At 39.5% G+C, this 21,839-nt stretch overlaps 1 protein-coding gene across 1 annotated transcript in view; it reads right to left on the bottom strand.

The window, feature by feature from the left end:
• Positions 1-13,139, bottom strand: part of LOC144719476 (phosphatidylinositol 4-kinase alpha-like) — a 67,889-nt gene extending 54,750 nt beyond the window's left edge. Inside the window, exons 1-16 of the mRNA XM_078595427.1 lie at positions 12,991-13,139; positions 10,532-10,648; positions 9,997-10,090; positions 9,589-9,677; positions 6,656-6,725; positions 6,286-6,401; positions 5,941-6,084; positions 5,491-5,566; positions 4,944-5,092; positions 4,375-4,440; positions 3,961-4,060; positions 3,056-3,247; positions 1,781-1,881; positions 1,188-1,329; positions 760-889; positions 47-142 (exon numbers count right to left, since the gene is read on the bottom strand). Of these exons, the coding sequence (XP_078451553.1) occupies positions 47-142; positions 760-889; positions 1,188-1,329; positions 1,781-1,881; positions 3,056-3,247; positions 3,961-4,060; positions 4,375-4,440; positions 4,944-5,092; positions 5,491-5,566; positions 5,941-6,084; positions 6,286-6,401; positions 6,656-6,725; positions 9,589-9,677; positions 9,997-10,090; positions 10,532-10,648; positions 12,991-13,101 (1,793 nt within the window). The 5' untranslated portion in view covers positions 13,102-13,139. The remainder of the gene's footprint in view (positions 1-46; positions 143-759; positions 890-1,187; positions 1,330-1,780; positions 1,882-3,055; positions 3,248-3,960; positions 4,061-4,374; positions 4,441-4,943; positions 5,093-5,490; positions 5,567-5,940; positions 6,085-6,285; positions 6,402-6,655; positions 6,726-9,588; positions 9,678-9,996; positions 10,091-10,531; positions 10,649-12,990) is intronic.
• Positions 13,140-21,839: the final 8,700 nt, after the last annotated feature.

Raw genomic sequence — 21,839 nt, 5'->3', positions numbered from 1 at the left:
AGATTTACATTACTCTATTAATACCAATCACATAAACCAGACTTACTTTTCATTGTCTTGAGAAGTGTAGAGACGGTTGGAGAGTGTAGCAAGAAACGCCTCCACAATCACTGGCTCCTCGATAAGACCCCCCTTGAGAGCTCTGAAAATTGCATTGCATTACGCGTAACATTATACAAAATTTCGATTTAAAGCTTTCGTGACTGCAGGGATTCATCTTCTTGGTTCTTTCGGTAAAGTCACGTAGAATGGAAATAATAAAATAATAAAAATAAAACATAATAAAATAATTCTCACGACGTTTCGGCCACAACGCAAGCAGCCGTCCTCAGGTCTGAATGACATTCAGAGTCTGAATGAAATTCAGACTCTGTCTTCTCGATAGACCTGTCTTCTCGATAAGACCTGTTCTTCACCTGAGGACGGCTGCTTGCGTTGTGGCCGAAACGTCGTGAGAATTATTTTATTATTTTATTATTTCCATTCTACGTGACTTTACCGAAAGAACCAAGAAGATTATACAAAATGTAGGAATTACATTTATTTGTAATGAGCCGTTGTTGCTGATTACGGCTTATATACAGATGTCATACTTGCTTTTGTTGTTGTTCATAGTATTCATGTTTAGTTTGTGATGATTGTCAATCATACATTTGCACTATAATAAAATGTATAATAGTTCTTGTGGATAGTTTGACTAGAGCCACAATTCTTGATTCAGTGTTTGACAAAATTTGTTTTATTTTGTCAATGACTTGCCTGCATATGTTGTCAATAGCCATATCCCTCAGCTGTTCATACATCGAGGGCTGAATCTTCTTGCTGGCCACAACATTGACAGTGGATTCCGCAAACTCATTCGTCACACTGATCTTTATGTCATTTCCTCCTAATAAAACAATTAGGCATGACATACAGTTATTACAAACACAGGCATTTACAACGAATAGGAATTAAGCATGTCTTTGCTTCTTTTCTGTCCGTGTCACACTACAGCCTAAAAATATGGCATCAACGTAAGTGATAAATACACGCACACACAAAATCCATGGCATTCACGATTAGGTTTATTGCAATTAAATCCTGCCGTAACACAAGATACATGCTTTTATGTTTTTCTATGCCCTTTGAAGTAGACTCCCCCTAACACACGAGGCAATAATTCAATATACGTTATTATGGCTTACCCATCTCCTTACCACTCTGAAACTGGCAGTGGAGCTTGTAGAGTTTGAGCAGCACGGGGGACGGAACAACAAGGAAGTCCCGCAGACACACAGTCACGGAGTTGGACACAGATGGGAAGCGCTCACAGAGCCTTCCTAAGCCCTGATGATCCGCACGCACATAGGGGTGTGTTAAAATATAAAACATCAATTCATCTGTGTACTGTACAGCCTCCCGTTGTGTTTCCAGGTTGTCCGTAGTTTTTTTGGTCCACGTCCTGGGGGCTTATTCATAATATATGTTAAATATTCTACATTATATGCAATGTATAAAATCAGCATGAGGAGCAAAACGACGCACCTCATACCAAATATGGGGTACAATCTAAGAGCACATCAGTGAGCTATCCCTTAGTGTCTGTCAGGCATGCTAAAACATTACCACATTTAACACACATGCAGAGGCATACTGATGTACATATTATTTGTCAATGCAACTTTGTAGAGTCATTAATAAGTCTACAAAAGTTATTTATGGCATTGAACATCTGTCATGTATTAAATGAAATCGAAAAATAGAAACATTTTTCACAATTTCTCCCAAAAGACCATACCTGCAGACAGCAGATCAAAAGAGGCATGTGTGCCACTATCACTTTGCTGGATGTTTTTGTCTGTAATTTCTCAGACAACTTGACACAAAGGGTTTCAGCACCTGAAGAAAGATTGAAAGTTTTCTAAATCGATATTTCACGTTCATACAAACTCATTCTTGTTACTTCACTGAAAGATTTACCCGAAACAACTTTGATCTTTCAGACGTTTTTTCAGACTGTACCGTGTGTTCCTGAATTCAATAAAAGATTAAGCTCCCAGCATACTGGAGCAAAACACATTGGGCATGAACGTCGAACAACACATAGTACAACCCAACAAAAAGCGACAGAAAGAAATCCAAATCAACTGTGAAAACATGAGCAGTAGTAACAATGCATTTAAAAAAAGACTACAAGGAAGAATTAGCATAACCACACATTGGGTAAGATTTCGGGCTGTATTCTAAGTAGCACCTTGGCTCTGACTTGGCCGTTCACGTGGCTCAGCTCAGGTTTCACCCATTTGAGCTAGAGCCAAGCATGAGTCGAGCTCTGACTAAGAATATGGGCCTTAGTGTCATTCTTTAAAAAACATACGGCCCCCCATACAAATGTTACCTCAATGACAGTAAAAGCATCTGAAGACAAAAAAAACTAACATCAACAACAAGTGTACATTGATAGATATCTGAAATATTTTAAGTTAAATTTCAGTCATTTAGCATTCCTATCAACTTAGCAATGCTTTTTAAGTTGTTTAACAAATTTAACTATCGATTCTATGATTATTGGAATTGATCATCAATTCTCTAAAACAATTATCAAAACATCTATTATCCATATCTTAAAAAATATTGTCCATCACTGCAGTCATTGTATGACCTCGTTTACTGCATGAGACCAGTTTAAACTGAAATCTGCAAAGGGTGACACTTACATAATCATTTGACGCATTCCACACATTTTTGGCCCAAAGAAAAAACTATCACCTACAGGGCCAATTCTTATTGAATACCCATTCTTTTGTAAAGCAACATCCTGCTGCTGTATAGGGGTGAAGCAGTAGCAGTGGTTTGTGCACTGCAGTATTAACCCCGCCACATGAGCTTGATGCCCAGCTATGGTTAACATAAGTGGCGACTGATATCTGGTCGTGAACACTCCCTTCACCTACTTGCACTGACCAGCATGATAACATGAAATCAAACAACTGCCCTGACTGACACAGCCTAGGGAGGCCGTCATGCATCAGTGGATTGACTCAGGGCTGTAAATAAGTCCTGCTGCATGTACCTTGTTCGTCTTTAGCTGCCCACACCATAAGGTCCACACAGGCAGCATTTGCCTGGCAGCGGAGCTTGAGTGAGCTCGACTCCCCATGAGGCCGATCGGCATCGTGCAGCATTCGCTGCAACTCTGCTTGGCTGCTGTTGAATTGCTCCAAAACAAAGTCATGTACCTCCTTCACAAAAACTGAAGGCAGATCTGTGAAAAGAAAAAAATAAGCTTGAAAAAAATTCATGAAGTAGTTTACAATTAAACTCCCATGAAAAATACAATACTACAAAACTGAAATTTTTTATCCAAGAATATTCTTTATGTCATCCTCAATATAGTTTGGTGATCGGTAGGTCGCATGTGGTGAGGTGGCTGGGACAATGATCAGAGCTGGCTCAAGGGAAGACATTTGGCCAGCTTGAAAGAGAATGCCACATACTCTCGAAAGGGGTTCTCTAGAATTCCCTTTCTTGGAGGCCTTTCCATCAAAAGTTCAAGAAAATGCAGTGCTGCACCTTTACCACCCTTGTTACATTCTGAATAGCTTACAAAGCCTTGACTAAAACTAAATTAAAATACCCAGTGTCCTAGTAGCATTACAAAAGTCATAGCAGATGGAGAAAGAAAGCACTTTCAGAAAGCTGTAAATGATAACATGGTAGTATCACTGGGTAGTTGCCACGCAGTAGTAAGCACACTACACTGTGAACTTGGCAATCTGAGTTAATGTATTTTATAGAATAGGCAATATCTGAAATAGTCCTGGAAGCCACATTTACCAACCTGCACTGACTCGCATAAGGAACAAATCCCCATGACATATAAGGCGTTACGTGGAGTAGCCTCTATGCAGCTGTGAATTGGCAAAGTGTGATAACGCAATCATTTTGTCACCGCCGCATAAAATACACAGTTCCTACCTTTCAAACAGTTTAAAAGGGTGTCCCTCAGCATCTTGAAAGCTGCTACATAAAGGATGTTGCTGAAGTTTCTGTAGTAAAGGTATGTTGATGGGTTACACTGCAATAAATGTAAAAATGTAAAATTAACCAACAAAAATGTTGCACGGTAATTTGATTACATTTCAAAAAGCCAGAAGTGTAATGCAATGTTTCTGGTTTAAACGTCTAAAAACAGTATTCCCAACTTTATGCCACATTATACAAGTTTAAAATTAGTGTGCAATAAACTACCACTTTGTAAATGTATATTGACAAGTATAGAACCCAACATTTATTTCACATTGTGCATTAATATAAGAATATATTAACGTATTATCTTTGTCCACAGAGTCACATGAAATAATTTGTGTTTAAATGTAAATGAATACCTACATCAATTGTTTCAAGTAAAATCTTGTCCAGAGTTCTGAGCATGTTGTCATTTACCAAGCGTTTTACCTGTGAACACACACAATTAATAATTAGAAAATGTCGAGAATTTATTTGAAATATTCTATCTTACCAGAAATCACTGCAATACAGAATGCTATTTCTTTCATATAACCATTCTTCTGTAAGTGGATCCATAAGGTTACAGATGTGACGATATTCTCTGGATTATATGATACACGATTTATCTCTGTATTTCAAATCAAAATATGGAGGTGCGTATTATAATCTATTGTGTAAACAAATTTGAATAACTTTGACACTGGTCACAAGTTTTAGGTGCTCTTACTTTACTGAATGTCTTGGAATTGGATGAATACGGTCAATCTATCTCAATCTATACCCATTTAACAAAGATATTTAAAAATAGCACAGATCAGTTAATGAATGCATAATTGTATCTTCTCTGCTTTATTTGCATGCCAGACAATGGCAAACATGTATTTTCTGGATTATTAGTTGGTATGAACCATAATCCTTGGGTAAAAATGTTAATTAAAAAATACACAGACCATGTCCAAAAGTCTCTTTAGCAGTAGAATTGGAGTGTCCATTTGTTGGCAGGTGTCTTTTGTGTTGAGAGGCGATGTGGAGAAGCTGGAACTTAGGACGGTGAAGTAAAAGTCTGGGTCATTCACCGGCGCATCATTATATGACGCACCTGTAAAGCAATTAGAGAAGCAGCAATTCAAGAGATCGTATTATTTACCATAGTAACTTTAGAAACTCAAGATATTTGAAATACATTTAAAGAACATGCCATTATCTAACAAAAACATAAGATACAGGTTTGTGAAAATGCTTTTAAAGAATATAATAATGCATTCATTTTTTTAAATACAAATGTTTAAATAATAATGAAAAAATATATATTGTGACTATAACAGCTTCTAGTGACAGCAGAGGTTATGTAAAATATTTACGTACGATTTTTACAAAAATAATAAATTCCTACAGAAATGCATTTTCGTACGTTGTGATAAGTGTAAGAACAGAATTTGAATTGATCAATCAGCACACTACAAGTAAATACAGTAATATGGATGAAAACATACATACCTTCCCAGTACTGTAGTGTGGCATAGCCTGGGGAACTTGGCATCTGACTGCCACCCTTTTCTGGACTTAGTTGAAACTGACAAAAAAAAAACCAGAGCAGACATAAAATCGTTAATTAAAAAAAAAAATTACATTTTCACAATGTTAAAATATTTAAAAATGAAATCCATTAATCATAAAAACACATACATATACAATACTATTCTAAATGAGCATACCATTTACTATAGTTCATTCGTACAGCGTTCCTTATTTTCTTAAGGTAAACATGCATTAATGAACAGCAGCACCTGCAGCTTAATCTAAATCAAATGCTGACTCAGTTTTCAAATGAATTCACAACTGTAAATGTGTAATTGAACAGCATAATTTGACAATTTTATTGAAATCAATGTGTGAAATCTAGGTGTCAAATATATAAACACTATGTTATCAACTTTTTTTACTCACCTGCGCAAAGCTGGCGACGCTATTTACATTTCGTCGGAGGCTATCACTTGTCCCACAGGATTGCATCAATGATGAGGGCATGATGGAGCGGAAATCGTGGAAAGATCTCCTCCGAATAGCATCTGGATCTGTTGTTTGTGCCACCTGCAGGAACAAATTAGCTATCGATTAACTGGGTTTTAATTTGCTACAAGTCATTCAAATTGCAGGCACTAAATCACCAAACTTTCCTTTTGCGATATGTTACATGCTATATAATGTGGTTGCCCAAAAGTTTTATTTGAGATTTAGTGCTATAGCATTGTGAAACAAGCTCAGATGCGGTGGAAATAAATTTAATGTTACCGATTGCAAGGTCACTTTTGGGAATAGCCTTGAAAGAAGTGAATCATCTTCATTGCTGTAACGGCCAAATGCTCGTGACATGCCAATAAGGCAAGGCACTGAATACTGGCAGACATCTGGAAAAAAGGACATGTACAACACAAATGACTATCATTTAATAAGAAAAAAATCATGCACATTTTTTTATCTCTGATGTTTTTCTTTTCAAATTCTAACCGTGTGCTATTCAGCATGATGTTTCAGACGTTTAACTCCACATGCTGAGAGTTATACAGCACAACCGGAATAACCTACCAAGAACCATTAACCATATATTCTATTCAATTCACAAACTATTAAATCAAAATGGAATGCTAAAAAAGTAACACACCTCTGTCATTATGGGGATTCTCACAAATTTGAAGTAATTCTTGCAAGGTATCAAGTAATGCTTCCAGAATCTAAAATGAACAAACATGTGAAAAGAGTAATCACATAACATTCAACATATACATTGCCAATAATTTCAATAGATTATTTGAGTAGAGTAATTATTACATTTAAATGCTGTAAAAGGTTAAATATTTATGAAATACGCAAAAAAATTGCCAGTGTCTACAATTGTATTAATTAATACTTTCAATCTGTACAGATTGAAAATTTGCTGAAGCTAAAAAAATTATCTTGATTTAAAGCTTTCGTGACTGCAGGAATCCATACTCTTTGGTTCTTTCGGTAAAGTCACGTAGGTAGAAAAAATAATAGATCACGACGTTTATATCGCAATACAAGCAATCGTCTTCAGGTGAAAAAAAGAGGGGAAAATCTGCTGAGGCAGCATGTTTATAAAGGTTTAGAGATAGGCGGGGCAGCTAATGTCAAATGTAAGCTCAGCGAAGGCCAAGCTCGGCTAGGGTCCGGAAAATTTGCTTGTAAATGTAAATTGTCATCCTCTCAGCCGACAAGGGCAATGCCACTGTCATCATGGATAAAACCACTTACAACAACAAAATAAATTCAAAATAAATTCACTTTAAGATGTTTTTTGTTCATGTTTTTTTGTTTGTTGCGGTTGCACCCGATTCAAGAGCCGAATGGCTCACAGGGCTATACCTAATAAATGAATTTGAACTTGAATGATGGCAGCTATACCAAAATCAATAGAGATCCTACCAACTGCCTGGCTACGAAAACCAACAATATCATCACTAATTCGACTTCTCTAATCGAACCGACCAAGCAGCTCTCTCTAAAACCTTCAGCTGCTGGACCACCCAGAGTTTATAGCCTACCAAAAATCCATAAAGAAGGTACTCCGCTCCGTCCGATCGTCTCCACCATTAACTCACCCACCTACAAACTGGCCCAATTTCTGTCTGAGACCCTGCTTCCTTTCACAGGCAAGACCACCTCAGCTGTACTTAACTCGGCTCACTTGGTTTCTCTAATCAAGGACATCTCACTGTCTCCAGATGATTTGCTTGTCAGTTTCGATGTAGTCTTGCTGTTCACCAAGGTCGCTGTACCTGACACCATTGCAATCATTGAAGACTTGGTCCAACAGGGACTGAATCCTGATGCACCTACATTGGTGAGGCATTGCCTTACCAACACTTACTTTACCTGGAATGGTACATTCTACAAAGAAAATGAGGGCACCACAATGGGTTCTCCCTTATCGCCAGTGGTAGCAAATGTTTTAATGGAGAAATTTGAGACAGATGCCATCCAGACATCCACCCTACGTCCTTGCTTGTGGAAGAGATACGTAGATGACACGTTCGTTTTCTGGCCACATGGCCTGCCAGCACTGAACCAATTTTTCAACCGCATCAATTCCATACACCCATCCATCAAATTGACCATAGAAGTGGAAAATGATGGCAAGCTACCATTCCTGGATGTTTTGATCGAGACCTGATGGCTTGTTGGGACACTATCTACAGGAAAGCCACCCACACGGATTCCTATCTAAAGCCTGATTCCCACCACCATCCAGCCCACAAGAATTCCCTCATCAAAACACTACACATAGTTGCATCTCCGACCAGCACCACCTATCCAGTGAACTGTAGCACGTACGCCAAGCCCTCAAGATGAATGGATATTCGGATCACACAATCCGCAAAGCTGTGTCCCCAACCATAGGGAGAGAACCATCTGAGAACCCAATCAAAACCATCACCTTGCCATACATTGCAGGGGTTACCAAAAAAAATTCCCAAATTCTGAACAAACACAAGATCCAGGTTCGATTCAACACAGTACACAAAATCCGTGATTTGATCCCATCTGTGAAAGATGTGATTCCTGACATGCAATACCCTGGTGTCTACAAACTAATTTGTATCTGCGGTAGCAGTTACATTGGGGAAACGAAATGACATGTCTCGGACCGTGTTCGCGAACACAAGGCAGATTTGAAACACGGCAGAACCAATACCTCTGCCGTGGCTGATCACTGTTTGAACGTGGTGGGCTCACACGATATTGTCTTTTCCGAGACCAAGGTACTCTGCAAACCTTCAGGCTACCATCAAAGATTTTTCCATGAAGTCATCCAGATTTATAAACACAGACATAACTTCAACCGAGAAGATGGATACAAATTAAGCAATCATTGGAAGGACGTCATCAACCAGGTAAAGTTTTAATTGCTTTGATGTTCCCTTCCTACCTGGCAATATTAGCCGACTCTCAAATTTCCAAGCCCTAGCCGAGCTCGGCCCTTGCCGAGCTTACATTTAACATTAGCTGTCCCGCCCATCTCTAAACCTTTATAAACAGCCTGCCTCACCAGATTTCCCCCTCTTTTTTCACCTGAAGACGATTGCTTGTGTTGCGATCGAAACCTCGTGATCTATTATTTTTTCTACCTACGTGACTAAATAAATAAACTAAAAAAATAAACTTTACTAAACATTTAAACATAATAGTTTAAATATACATTACTTTGTATTACTATGATTAAATGAATAGCATACCCTATCATCCAAATAATCTACCTTGTTATTAATTTTAAGGATACATTAAATTGCCATACTGGCAATTGAACAATTACAATTGCTGACTTTTGAACAATTACGGTACTGCATCAAGCTTTGGCGACAGAAATATACAGCATTCACGAGTAACATACCAACAGCAATTGCCATACCAGGTTATTCAGAGCAACGCGAATTGGGCAATGACATACAATTAAGGAGGCTATCAACATATTCAGATTCACCGAATCACTGTTGAGTATTAGTAAATGTATAAGGCAATTATTTCGTTTCACAAAATGACACAACATGTTACAGGAATGTGTCAATGAATTGTCACCTGCTCTCGAATGTGCGGATCTCTCTGAGCAACATCAGAGAGGAGCGTCACCAAACAAAAGCTAAATGACTCCGCCACGGGCAGCCTCTCTGTAATGGCAGAAGTAACAACGCAACATTAGCGAGCTCATTGGCATCATGAAACCAACTGGTTCATCACTAAAACACTGGCTTAATTAATGGCGAACAGTTATTATTTATCATACGATTTTGGCATGGTAATTATTGGCAAAATTCACCGCCAATGCGCATGAATAAAACACAATGCACAGAAAGGTCAGGGTGGGTTGGTGACCACTCCCCGCATTTCGTAATTTACAAGATTTCACAGCTTTAATTCATATTTACAATTTCAGTGACCACCGGGAGCTCCGTGATATCATATGTTTAAAAGATATGTAGTCCTCACCTCTGTCACGCTTTCCAACATAGTCTTCAATCCATTGGACATTAGGAATCATTTTCAGCAGCTGTAGTAGGTAAGGAACCAAGTGTTCTTTGTGCTGTGATAAAAAAAACAATTAAGATATCCAGACTGAAAGTAAAACATTTCAACAGCCCCTTTTAACGATTTCTACCTGTACGCCTGAAAATAATAACTAAAAAAATTAACTAATTAAAAACATTGAGTGTCTAGACTACAGAAAATAAGAAATTAAGTAATAACATGATTACACTTATAGTCAAGCTTCAAGAGACTCCTCCGGTGATTTGGACACGTCTAGAACAGATCTGGAAATAATCCGGAACAATACATGACATAAACAAGCACGCGAAACAGAGGATGACCAAAGATGAACTGAGTGAACACAGTAAAGCGTGATGTTTTAATTAAGAGGGTGACAAATAAAAGAAAGCATTAAGCAAGACAGTAAGAGGTGGAAATATCTAATTCATCCCCATCCTCTCTAAAAGATGACGGAAGGAAAGCCTCATTATTGTACCTGCAAACCCGATTCCAAGAGAAATATCCCAAGTGCGATGACAGCATCCCTCCTCCGGTGGTCCAGCTGGCATGCCCCTTGTTGATCCAATGGGCACATGCCCAACACCTTTTGCACCTGAACATGTAAAACAACACCAGCACATCCATAAGCACTGTCGACTGTACAAAGCCATACGATAAAATGTGAAATTCTGTCAAGTGCAGTGCATATTGCACAGTCGTGATACCGAATCTTCACCATTTCTATTGCTAAAGCATTATTTTGGATTAACGTAAGTCACTTTCTGTCTTCCAATAATAAAAATGATGAAAACATTCAAACACTGCACATGGAACAGACAATGTTCAGAGGAAAATCCTAAAATATTGTTTGTTAGTGTCCTTAAATTTTCCTAAGAATCCCACAATATAAATTATAATTTAACGTGCATGCAGGTTAATGATACATCTAAAGTACATCATGAAACACAATGGATTTTTATTATATAAATAGTTACAATACATTTAAGTCCTTCAGTCCGACTTTGCTTTGAATGATACATATCTTATAGGCATGTGTGATATTTAGCACATTATAATACTGTAATTTCATACATTCTCTGCTCATCCATCCATCTCAGGAAGGACATCACATTGGTGTAGAAATAAAGATAATTAAAGATCTGACTGATATACTGTACATAATAACTTATAATTATTGATTCACAAGTTTGGCCATTTAATGTTTTTGTACAGTAATGTTATCACAATAATCAAGACCCATGGTACGAAGTATCAAAATACTGTACAGTATATTTTTTGCATTTATCAAGGCTCCACACCAAATAGGTCAGTTCAATAAAATACCTCTTGCTTAGGAAACTAGATACATGGACCAATTCAGTTTTCAAACACTAAGCACCATGTGGGACAATCAGAAAAGGAAAGGCGTTCACATGCTCAGAAGATGTTTGTGGATCTGTGTTCCTGATTCATTTTTGATGATCCAGAGTCTTTGGGGGAGAAACTGCACATTCCTCTGACAGTTTGTAGCTCTGGAATTGTGGTTAGCACACTGCACTATAAATCCATCAACCCAAAGTTAAATTCCTGGCTATGGATATATCATCTTAGTGGCTAGGGGTACGTGAACTACACCTGGGCCTCACCATCACAAACCCGCACTGGTAAATTAGGGGCCGTTCATAAATGACGTCACGCGATTTTGGACGATTTTTGACCCCCCCCCCTCGTCACACGGCATCACAAAAAGTCAGACCCCCTCTCAAATATGACGTCACAAAGCTCTGCCCCCCCCCCCCAAACCATATTTCCATTTTGAAACTAAAACAAATCGCTTTAAACTATTGTCATGGTAGTGCGCATTTAATGTGGCGCTGCACTCTGATGTTGTAGGAGTGTTGTTATGACAATTAGTGTTATAACAATTCTATATTTCTTTAAAGTTGCGAATTTTGATGGGATGTCACATTTCAATGCGGAACTTTAAATAAATATAAACACGTTCTACTTAATTAAATATATTTTTAATACGTTTTCTCCTACATCAGAGTGCAGCGCCACATTAAATACGCACTACAATGACAATAGCTTAAAGCGATTTGAAGCATATTTTTTGGAGGGGGGGCAGAGCTTTGTGACGTCATATTTGAGGGGGGTCTGACTTTTTGTGACGCCATGTGACGTCATTTATGGACGGTTTTTTAATGTAAAATCTACGAGACCCTCATCCAGCAATGGATTGACACTTCTGTAAATTAATTTCAATGTATTTTATCCAAGCAGGGCCCAGCATATCCATATGACGAGTGCCACTGCGTCTTCTGCATCAAAAGACGCAGCATCATTCATTGTGCAGTTTATTGTACAGACACTTGAGCAATAGTGGTGATGACAGTAGATGAACGTGGACATTTTGAGGATGACGATCAAGATGATGAACACAGTAATGCAATGATAACGAAGGTATGAGTATAATATTCATGATGCTGATGACGGAGATGGGGACATTGTGCCGCTGGAGGTAATACAAGTCATGACGATGTTTACGTCAATATACTTTCAACTAGAGATGTATGTTCAACTTATTTCGTACCTGGTGATATGTTTATGATGACGCTGCGATATTAAGTTGACGGCGGCAATGATTATTAAGATGATGGTGTTGATATTAATACCGGTGGTGATATTAATGCCGGTGGTGATACTGAATAACGACTGTGCCCACGCTGACATTAATACTGATAACGATGTAAATAGAGACGAGACATCGCATTGCTGTTAACAAAAAAAGAAAACCCAGTCAAACCTGGCCAAGAGGTTATCCCTCAGCGTTTGGCTTTCCTGCCTTACAACCACCAATGGATGATTCTGTCAAAACCCCATCGTGCCCCACATTCCCTCCCCTCGTTCCTCTGCCTGCTGAGCACCGAACCGCGAGGACGCTTCGAGACGAACCTTATCAAGAGGCGCCGGGTTCTGAGCGGCCAGGGAGCGTGCCAGGCTGAGCACAGTGTTAAAATAGAAGCCATCGCCGCTCCCCATTCCGCCGCCTGCCGCAGTCGCCATCGCTGACGAAGGCGAGCGGCAAAGGCGAGTTGGAGGTGGAGGATTGGAGGGACGCACGGGGGGGGAGGGTGGCAATTGAAGCCGTCTCGGCGCCATGTTGGGTAAGGGTTTGTGTGTAAGTGAGACGGCGGTTGGCGTGGGGGGTGGGGCATGGTGGCGGCTTAGTGACGTCATCGACCCCGGGGTGGGGGTGGGTGGGGTTCAAGGGGGTGGGGGCTGGGGCTGAGTGGGTGTGGATGGGTGGGGGAAGCGGTGTTTTTTTTAACCCCCTACCTAAGATGGCGGCCAAACTAAAGCGACGTTGTGTGAGCACGTGACCGCGCCAAAGCGTCCAATCGGGAGCGACCGGATGTCTCGACGGCGGCTGCCCGCCGGAGTTGGTGGTGGGGGTGGCTTTTTGGTGTAAACGATGAATGGATTCATATTCATTGGGTCGTTCGGTAAAGCCACGTAGATAGGAAAAAATAAAATAAAAAATATCACGACGTTTCGATCGCGTACACAAGCAATCGTCATCGGGTGGTGTTACATTAACAGGTTAAATGTCTTTACATTAACAGGTTAAATGTCTCACTAACACAGCCACCGTTGCTCGTTTTCCTCGACGTGGCGGTGGCTCTAAGATCTTACATTGACATGCAAATTTCATCACTAGCCCCGCCCACTTCGCTTATGACATCTTGGGCTACGCCCATCTCAAACCCTCCTACGTCAGCAGTCCTGCTGTGTTTGCTTTACACCTGATGACGGTTGTTTGTGTTGCGATCGAAACGTTGTGATCTATTAATTTTTCGACCTACGTGACTTTACCGAAAGACCCAATGAATTCGAATTCCTGCAGTCACAAAAGCTTTAAGTCAAGATAAATTGATGTTTTGCACATTCGGTTTAACGCGTATGTCTTTCGCGACCGATATCCATCATTCTTTGTGTCTTCCGGTAAAGTCACGTAGATAGGTTTTCTTTAAACCTATCTGTGACTTTACCGAAAGACCCAAAGAATATGAATTCCTGCAGCCACGAAAGCTTTAAGTCAAGATTTATCCATAATACTGTGTAGGGGTTTTTTTTTTTCCGCCTGGATGTAATCGCCAGCGAAACGTCGAACTCGGAATTGTAAATGTTGCGGGTTGACTCTCAAACAACACCAGGTGTGCTGAACTTATCAACTAATTGGCACGTTTTGTTTACGTGACAAACCTTACTAATTGGCTGTGTCAGGTGGTGGCGGGTTTAACAACACATTTATATTTACGCGATCTAAACTCCAAAAAACGTTTATGAATTCATATGCATGAAGTAGCACGGGTCGGTCGCCATTATTAATATTCATAATAGTGGGAAACATGAATATTTATGAGGGTGGGCAACCCTTATGAATATGCATAATGGTATGTAACTCTCATGATTATTCACAAGAGTGGGAAACTCTCACGAATATTCATAAGGGTGGGCAACCCGTATGAATATGCCAATTGGCCAAAAATAGTTTTACTCATGGCAAAATTGATTAGCCTAAAAATAGTCTGCCCGATCCGACATAAGTGTATGGAAATGTATTATTTACCACTGATTTATGTTTGTGCAATATATACATTTTACATGTGACACAATTGTTTTTGCATTGATTTATATTTGCTTCATTGCTATAGTTTATTTGATTTTAAGTCAAACATTTTTTTCGTTTTTATCTTTTTGGTGACCAAGGCCACTTGCAAAAGAGATTATTGAGTTCTCAACTGGTTTTACAAAATGAACTTGAATATTCAGTATTTAATATTCAAAACAGTTTTATCCTGATAGTTATTTCAGCGTCATGTGAATTATCCATTCAAATCTAACAGAGAAGTGTACCCGTTCCTGTTTGAGAACAACCCAGGGACGAATATATCACAGAACTGCATCTGAAATCCTTCACGTGACCTCTGGTTCACACAGCAGGGGGCAGCACATTGTCACCAGCCCTGGTATTGGGCAATCCTGGTCACATTCTTAGGTTTTTTCGGTAAAGTCACGTAGGTAAAATATTAAAATTAATAAAAGTAAAATAATATAAAAATCACGACGTTTCGGAGGCAACACAAGCTTCCGTCTTCAGGTGGAACCGTCACAGCCACGACAGCTGGATCAGCTGTATCAGGTGGTGGCGGTTTTACTTGATACAGCTGTCGTGGCTGTGACGGTTCCACCTGAAGACGGAAGCTTGTGTTGCCTCCGAAACGTCGTGATTTATATTTTATTTTACTTTTATTAATTTTAATGTTTTACCTACGTGACTTTACCGAAAAAACCTAAGAATATGAATGTAAATTGTCACGAAAGCTTCAAATCTAGAATCCTGGTCACATTACACGGAATTTTGTATTAAAATTTTTACGATGGAATTTAGCCAAATAAAATGTACTGTAGAACCAAATTTAAGGTGCTATTTTGTGTGCTGTCATTGGTGACTTGAGTCACACCATCAACTTTATCACCCTTCAGAACCTCCATAATATAGGTGTTTTTGGGTTAAATCGCATAAACATATAAATGTCTCGTTAAAACCCGCCACCACCCGACACAGCCAACTAGTAAGGGTTGTCACGTAAACAGAACGTGCCAATTCGTCACTAGTACAGCACACCAGTGTGTTGGAGAGCCAAGCCACAACATTTACAATCTGAGTACGACGTTTCGCCAGTAATTACAACTAGCTTCATCAGGCGACAGCCATATTTGTGGAGAAGTCCACCTGTTTCGTTCCTTGTATAGAGGCGTAGATGTGGTGACCACGCTTCTGCGCTCTTGCGCCACGTGGGGGGGGGAGGGGATTACTGAGGCAACGTACATGATGCATGTACATTATGCGAGCCCTTTGAACTTGTCATTCCTGTCTATTGTGTTTATTAATAAGTAATGTTTTTTTTTTACTTTTTTAAAAACACGCTTTTATTAATGGCAGAACTCCACGACTCCAGGAAGTGGCCCGAAGCTTGCCATAACGTAATGGACCGTGGCCAATGACAGCCAACTCAATTTTAACCCACTTCCCAATGTGGTATCGACTGCAAACTTGGTATACTGATGACAATACTATAAAATATATATATTTTTAAACATTCTTTTTTATATGTTATGTTTCGGCTTGGGTCTAATTGTCCACGGTCAACTAACGTTAACAGACAGAGTGAGTTAAAAGAAAGCGTGTAAAATAGCTGGACCAACGGTAATCCCTATTGAAGTATGCTGCCCTTTGTAGGCATGCATTTAAATAATGTATTATTTGATGATTTGCTTCCACGCAGCACTAAGGCGGTAGCTATCCAAACGGCGAAAGTAATTTTTATTTAACCTAAAGCTTTCGTGGGTCTTTCGGTAAAGTCACATCGATAGAAAGACCCATAGAGCGTTTTTATTTCTTTAAATTTCGATAGATTCTGTAATTAGTCTTTGCCAGGAGTAGAACTTCAACAATATCAAAATCAATTGAGTGTCCTTGTTGGCACGCGTGTTTCTGCTACTGCTGACAGTTGCATTTGGGAGAATTTAATATTTCTCTGATGTTATTTTAGTCTTGTGACTGATCATTCGTCCTGTTTGCCCAACATAACATTGACCACACGTGCAGTTAATCCTGTACACACCTTCTGCTGATAGCTTCGGTGATACATATTTTGTACCAGATATTAATTTCTGACTTGGCATCTTCAGAACTTGCTTTGATCACAGGCGTCTGTCAAGAGTTGACCTAATGCAGGAGCGTGACGAGCGTGGGGGCTTGGGGTTCCCTGGCCCCCTCTAGTGGCCAAAGATACGAGTTGGGGCCTCCTTGACAATCATCATGATATGTTTTCAAGTGTTAAACAGGGGTGGGGAACCTTTTTTCTGCCAAGGGCCATTTGGATATTTATAACATCATTCGCGGGCCATACAAAATGATCAACTTAAAAATTAGCCTGTTATATTTGGTCAAACATTTAATTAACTAACCCCTAATGTGATGGCTGACACCCTGAAGAGAAGCCCTGAAGACAAGACCCAGACTCGAGTCGGGGTCCGGTCTCCGATAGCCTCCCCAGTTGTGTTAGGGCTCGTTAGCCTGGAGGGACTACCTCCTCAGGTTACCTGGTGGAATGGGCAGATACCCCTTTCTGTTAGGGCGTTTGTTATTGTTATAATAAACGTGTTGACTCCAGAAAAGTCTCTCTCTCCATTTGTACCCACTACATATGCATCTGCCAACGACGTTTGGAGAGAAACCAGTTTTTTTTTGTCCATCAAGGAGCTCAAAACATGTTTCGGCTTAATTTTCAGGCGTGAAAAACACCACATCGAAATGAATACATCATCGGTGTTTTAATGCTATCAGAGGGGTCAAACATCGATGTATCGGAGCCTGAGCATGGATGTTACTAATGTGTCAATGTGTTTTGACATCCTCAATATGTATGTAGTCATTCCCTTTTATTAATACTGCACACTAACCCTGGACAGAACACTGTTGTAAACCAAATTATTAACTTTTTTTAACACGAACTTCTTTCGCACCGTATGTAGCCAGCCGTGATAAATATGAAATATATTGCAACAGAAATTATTCTTTAAATATACAATTTGTAAAAACAAAAAACGTTGACCTTCAATCTGATAAAAGCTCCAAGGTTACCCAGACTAAACACGGAAAAAAACAGTTGATTTCTGTTTCAGACTGTTTTTTTGCCCACAAACGACAGACGTTGTTGGGTTTGGTTTATGCGGTGTCATTAAATAGCCTGGCTTTTTGGCATTTGGATCGACTGACATGACAATACGATCGCCTCTATTTTAGCTGAAACATATTAATATGTATGGATGTGTGTTGAACGTCTTCCGCATCGTACGTAGCTAACCCTGCAAATCGGAGATGTGATGGAAGGACAACAAACTATACACAAAAATAAGTTTAAAAGAAAAGAGTTTTCAATCTACAGAAATGAGCTTTCAATGAAGTCCACCGAATTGTTTACCAAAGAAAATTGCCTGCATCTCAAAATGATTGAGAGCATGTACTGTTGTGAAATGTTCAGCTTCTGAGATGCAACACATTTGGCACTCTGCACTTTGGAGCTTGCTATGTGTAACACTAACACGGTTTTAAAATGTGCTTTTATTTTTTTTGTCGAAATATTTCGCTTATAAAATTCGGCACGTTACATTTCAATGAACATGCGCACGCACACGGCGAAAGTAAACATGGTATTCTGAATACGTTCTGATATTTTCATCATAAAAAATTTCTATTTTGTACCGGTCACAGTTTTTATTTCATAAGACACGGTATTTTGGATTCTGTCGTGTTCCATTTTGACTCACAATGCATGAATCATGATGTGGGGGGGGGGGGGGATTTAAAATAAATAAGTTTCGTGGTCGCATTGGACAAGGGTTTACGGAAAAGTCTGCAGTTCACAGGAAACCACCGCCACCAACTTGACCCTTATCAAACAGTTCTCACACTCAATTGATCGTCCAGCAATACATGTTAAACTCCTATTTACAGAGCGCAGTTATGTCTCTTTCTTTAAAAAAAAGCACACCACCGCTGCTGTGTTATTACTTCAAAAATGTGGCTTCCAATTAACGTGATATTTAAAGATCTGTTGTTGACAAAAACCCCTCAACAATTAAATAACACAATATGCTTTTATTTGAACACAGCTAGACACTTATATCTGTTTACCATAAAAACAGCAGGGCATAGTTAATAGTATAATGGACCAATTTAGCTGAATGCGTTAGGAATGTCAAATGGAGGAGTGTCGTGTTTTTGGCTGAGTGCCATTACAACAGGCGTAAATCGTCTGAACTAAAATCCTCAAGTCTCACATTTCGCGTAAGACTTGTCCATTTGTAGGCTGTATCACACTGTATTGGTGGCACCATTTGCCCTCTCCCAGCTTGTGAGCTGCTAACCTGGCAAATTGCCAGTTTCCACAAAGATATAGTGTCAGAGCGCCCACTCCTTTTCTATGTGTAGGTGGAATGTGATTGGACCGATATTCATTCCAAATTAATTAACCATTACCATTCTCCTTTCTCGTGACTCTTAAAGATAGGGCAATGCAAAGAATGGGCCGCAGTATGCTCTTCTTGATATTTCTCTTGTGAAACTCTCGTTGATATTTCTCCCTTGACAGAACAAGACTGAGTCGCCAACTGTTCAAGGAAAGCGATCGGGTAGGCATTTTGAGTTGTCCAGAATCCGTTTTTTTATTTTGGTGAATGTCGTGGGCTCGAGTTGTTGCAAGGGTCAGGTGATCCCATTACATACAACAGAAAGTACTATACGGAATATGAATTAAAAAGCAAATTCCTATACACGTGATTCGATGCGTGACGTAATATTAATTGATAATACGTCGATTACTCTTTGGTTTTTTCGGTAAAGTCACGTAGGTAAACATTTTAAATAAATCAAATCACGACGTTTCGGGCGCAACACAAGCGTCCTTGCGCCCGAAACGTCGTGATTTAATTTATTTTTTTTACCTACGTGACTTTACCGAAAAAAACAAAGAGTATGAATCCTTGCAGTCACGAAAACTTCAAATCTAGAATTAATACGTTGATTAAAGTGCAGCACAGGCGTATTTTTCAACTTACGTTGAAAAATAGAGAAAATGAACTGGTTTGTGTTCTTTTAAATTACTTCACGAATAATTAATGTAATTGAATTGCAGCAACGTGGTATCCTTGCGTTTTGACGTCACTGCAGAGCAATTAAACCAACGTAATTTGTAACGCGCTACGATATTTCACAGACATGAATGACCGGTAACTTTAATAGCACGGAGCCCATCAATGCAGTGCCTCTTGAAAGCCACGATACATCGGTACGGGCTTTTGGAGTGTCTCTCCAACGTGGGCGTACAGATGGAATGCTGCTGCTGCTGTTGGGAATGGGTGGCAGAGGGAAGACGACGACGATGTACTGTACGTTGAACTTCTTTCGCACCGTACGTAGCCAAACGCGCAAATAGAGAGGTGATGGCTGTGTTCCAGACGGAGGGGGGGGACTGCTACGGGAGACACGACGCCTAGCAGTGACGGTGGTCCTGCTCCTTTGTGTTGAGAGCAGGAGGATTGAGGAGGTTGTGAGTCGGGCTGCTGTGATGAGTTCGACCGACAGCTACGACGAAGTTGCCGCGTGTATTTTTTCCCACTCTGAAGAATGCAATCGTCACAAACGACGGCTCTGAGGACAACGTATTAGCTGAGCATTTACCAAATACAAACAATACACAATTATCAGCTCGTGGGTGAAAATGTGACACAGCTTAAGTGAAGTTAATCAGGGTGCTTTAGAAACGGACCAAATGGTGTCTCCATTTTATGGCAGCTGCATTAAAATAATTTCTATGTTAAATCTGAAAAAAAATTGTTTCGCAAATTTTTAAATTGGCAATGCTAAGCTTGCAAAAGGGGGAAATACATTCTCAACCGCATCACACTGTATTCTCAGAATTGTAGTTGCGGTTGGCTGATATGTAGCAATGTTAAACATTTAACACTTAAGATCACACTTAATTCCATTACTGTTCCTTGCTAATAGCATGCATGTTATTACGTTTAAATAAGTAATCATTCTGTTAAATAACTGACCAATGCTGTACATTTCTCATTGTGAAACATTGACACTCACAATCTGCACTTGCGTGGTCATAACTTACTGTCATAAAGCAAACAGAACTGAACATTTTCCATTGAAAGGTTATGTTGACTGCTAAAGTTCATTTTCCAGCGTCTACCCTTTAGAAGTTGAAGTCAACTTATAGTATAACATTAACTTCGGATTAAATAAAATTGCACATTTGAAAGGAGCCAATTCTCTTCACAAACTGTTAAGAAGTTATCATTCTCTACACAATCTGTAATGACATTATGGCCATGGATATTGTTGCATGACAAATGACAACATGGGACAATTCTTCTCGTTGCAATGTGCAGTAAAGGCTAAAATCCCACCAGTCAGTTGTGAAGAAAATTGTGTTCTCCATGAAGCTTATTCCTCTATTTTTCATCTTGTTGCCAGTATGACATTGGTGTTTGATGGGTGTATTAAGGATATGGCCTTGAAATATGTCACCACTTGCATATTTATGTTATGTGAGTGGCAATATTTGGCCATGAATGGCTTAGTACCAGCCATTTCCATCATACTGCCAAATAGAACTGAGCTGGATTATGCTGTGAGGTGTGCTGTAGTATAATGTGGAGCACTGGATTTATCAGGATACACGTTTGAGTTTAACAACCACACCGAAGGTCAGTCTGCTCTGAAAGGTAATGCGCGTCCTTCACACCGTTCAGCAGATTGAGAGTGATTTAAGCCATGGGAAACCTTGGACACAGAGGCAAGGGTCCCATGAAATTAAATTAAGGAATTGGAAACCTTGAATGCAGGGACAACAACGCATGTCGGAAAGACATGGAGTGCGCACTTATGCATCGAAGCATTGTAATGCAAAGGGATGCGTTTCGTACAGTAAAATTGCCGAATCAATAAAATCTTGTGTACTTTTTTTTTACATGCTAAACTGCCCATGGGGTCATATGAAAGTTAGTTGTGTGGGTGGTCCGTGGGGTTTAATGGACCATGTCATCTCCTAAGTCCGCTTAAGTCCCAGAGTGAATAACCATGGATTATTCGAAAACATTTGCCAAAACGTTTGTAGCGTACTGTTTCACTTACGCATTGCTATTAAAATATTGTACGT

The sequence above is a fragment of the Lampetra planeri genome, chromosome 6 (assembly GCF_965212315.1).
Source record: "Lampetra planeri chromosome 6, kcLamPlan1.2.h2, whole genome shotgun sequence".
Taxonomy (NCBI): Eukaryota; Metazoa; Chordata; class Hyperoartia; order Petromyzontiformes; family Petromyzontidae; genus Lampetra; species Lampetra planeri.
This window is presented reverse-complemented; position numbering and strand designations above follow the sequence as displayed.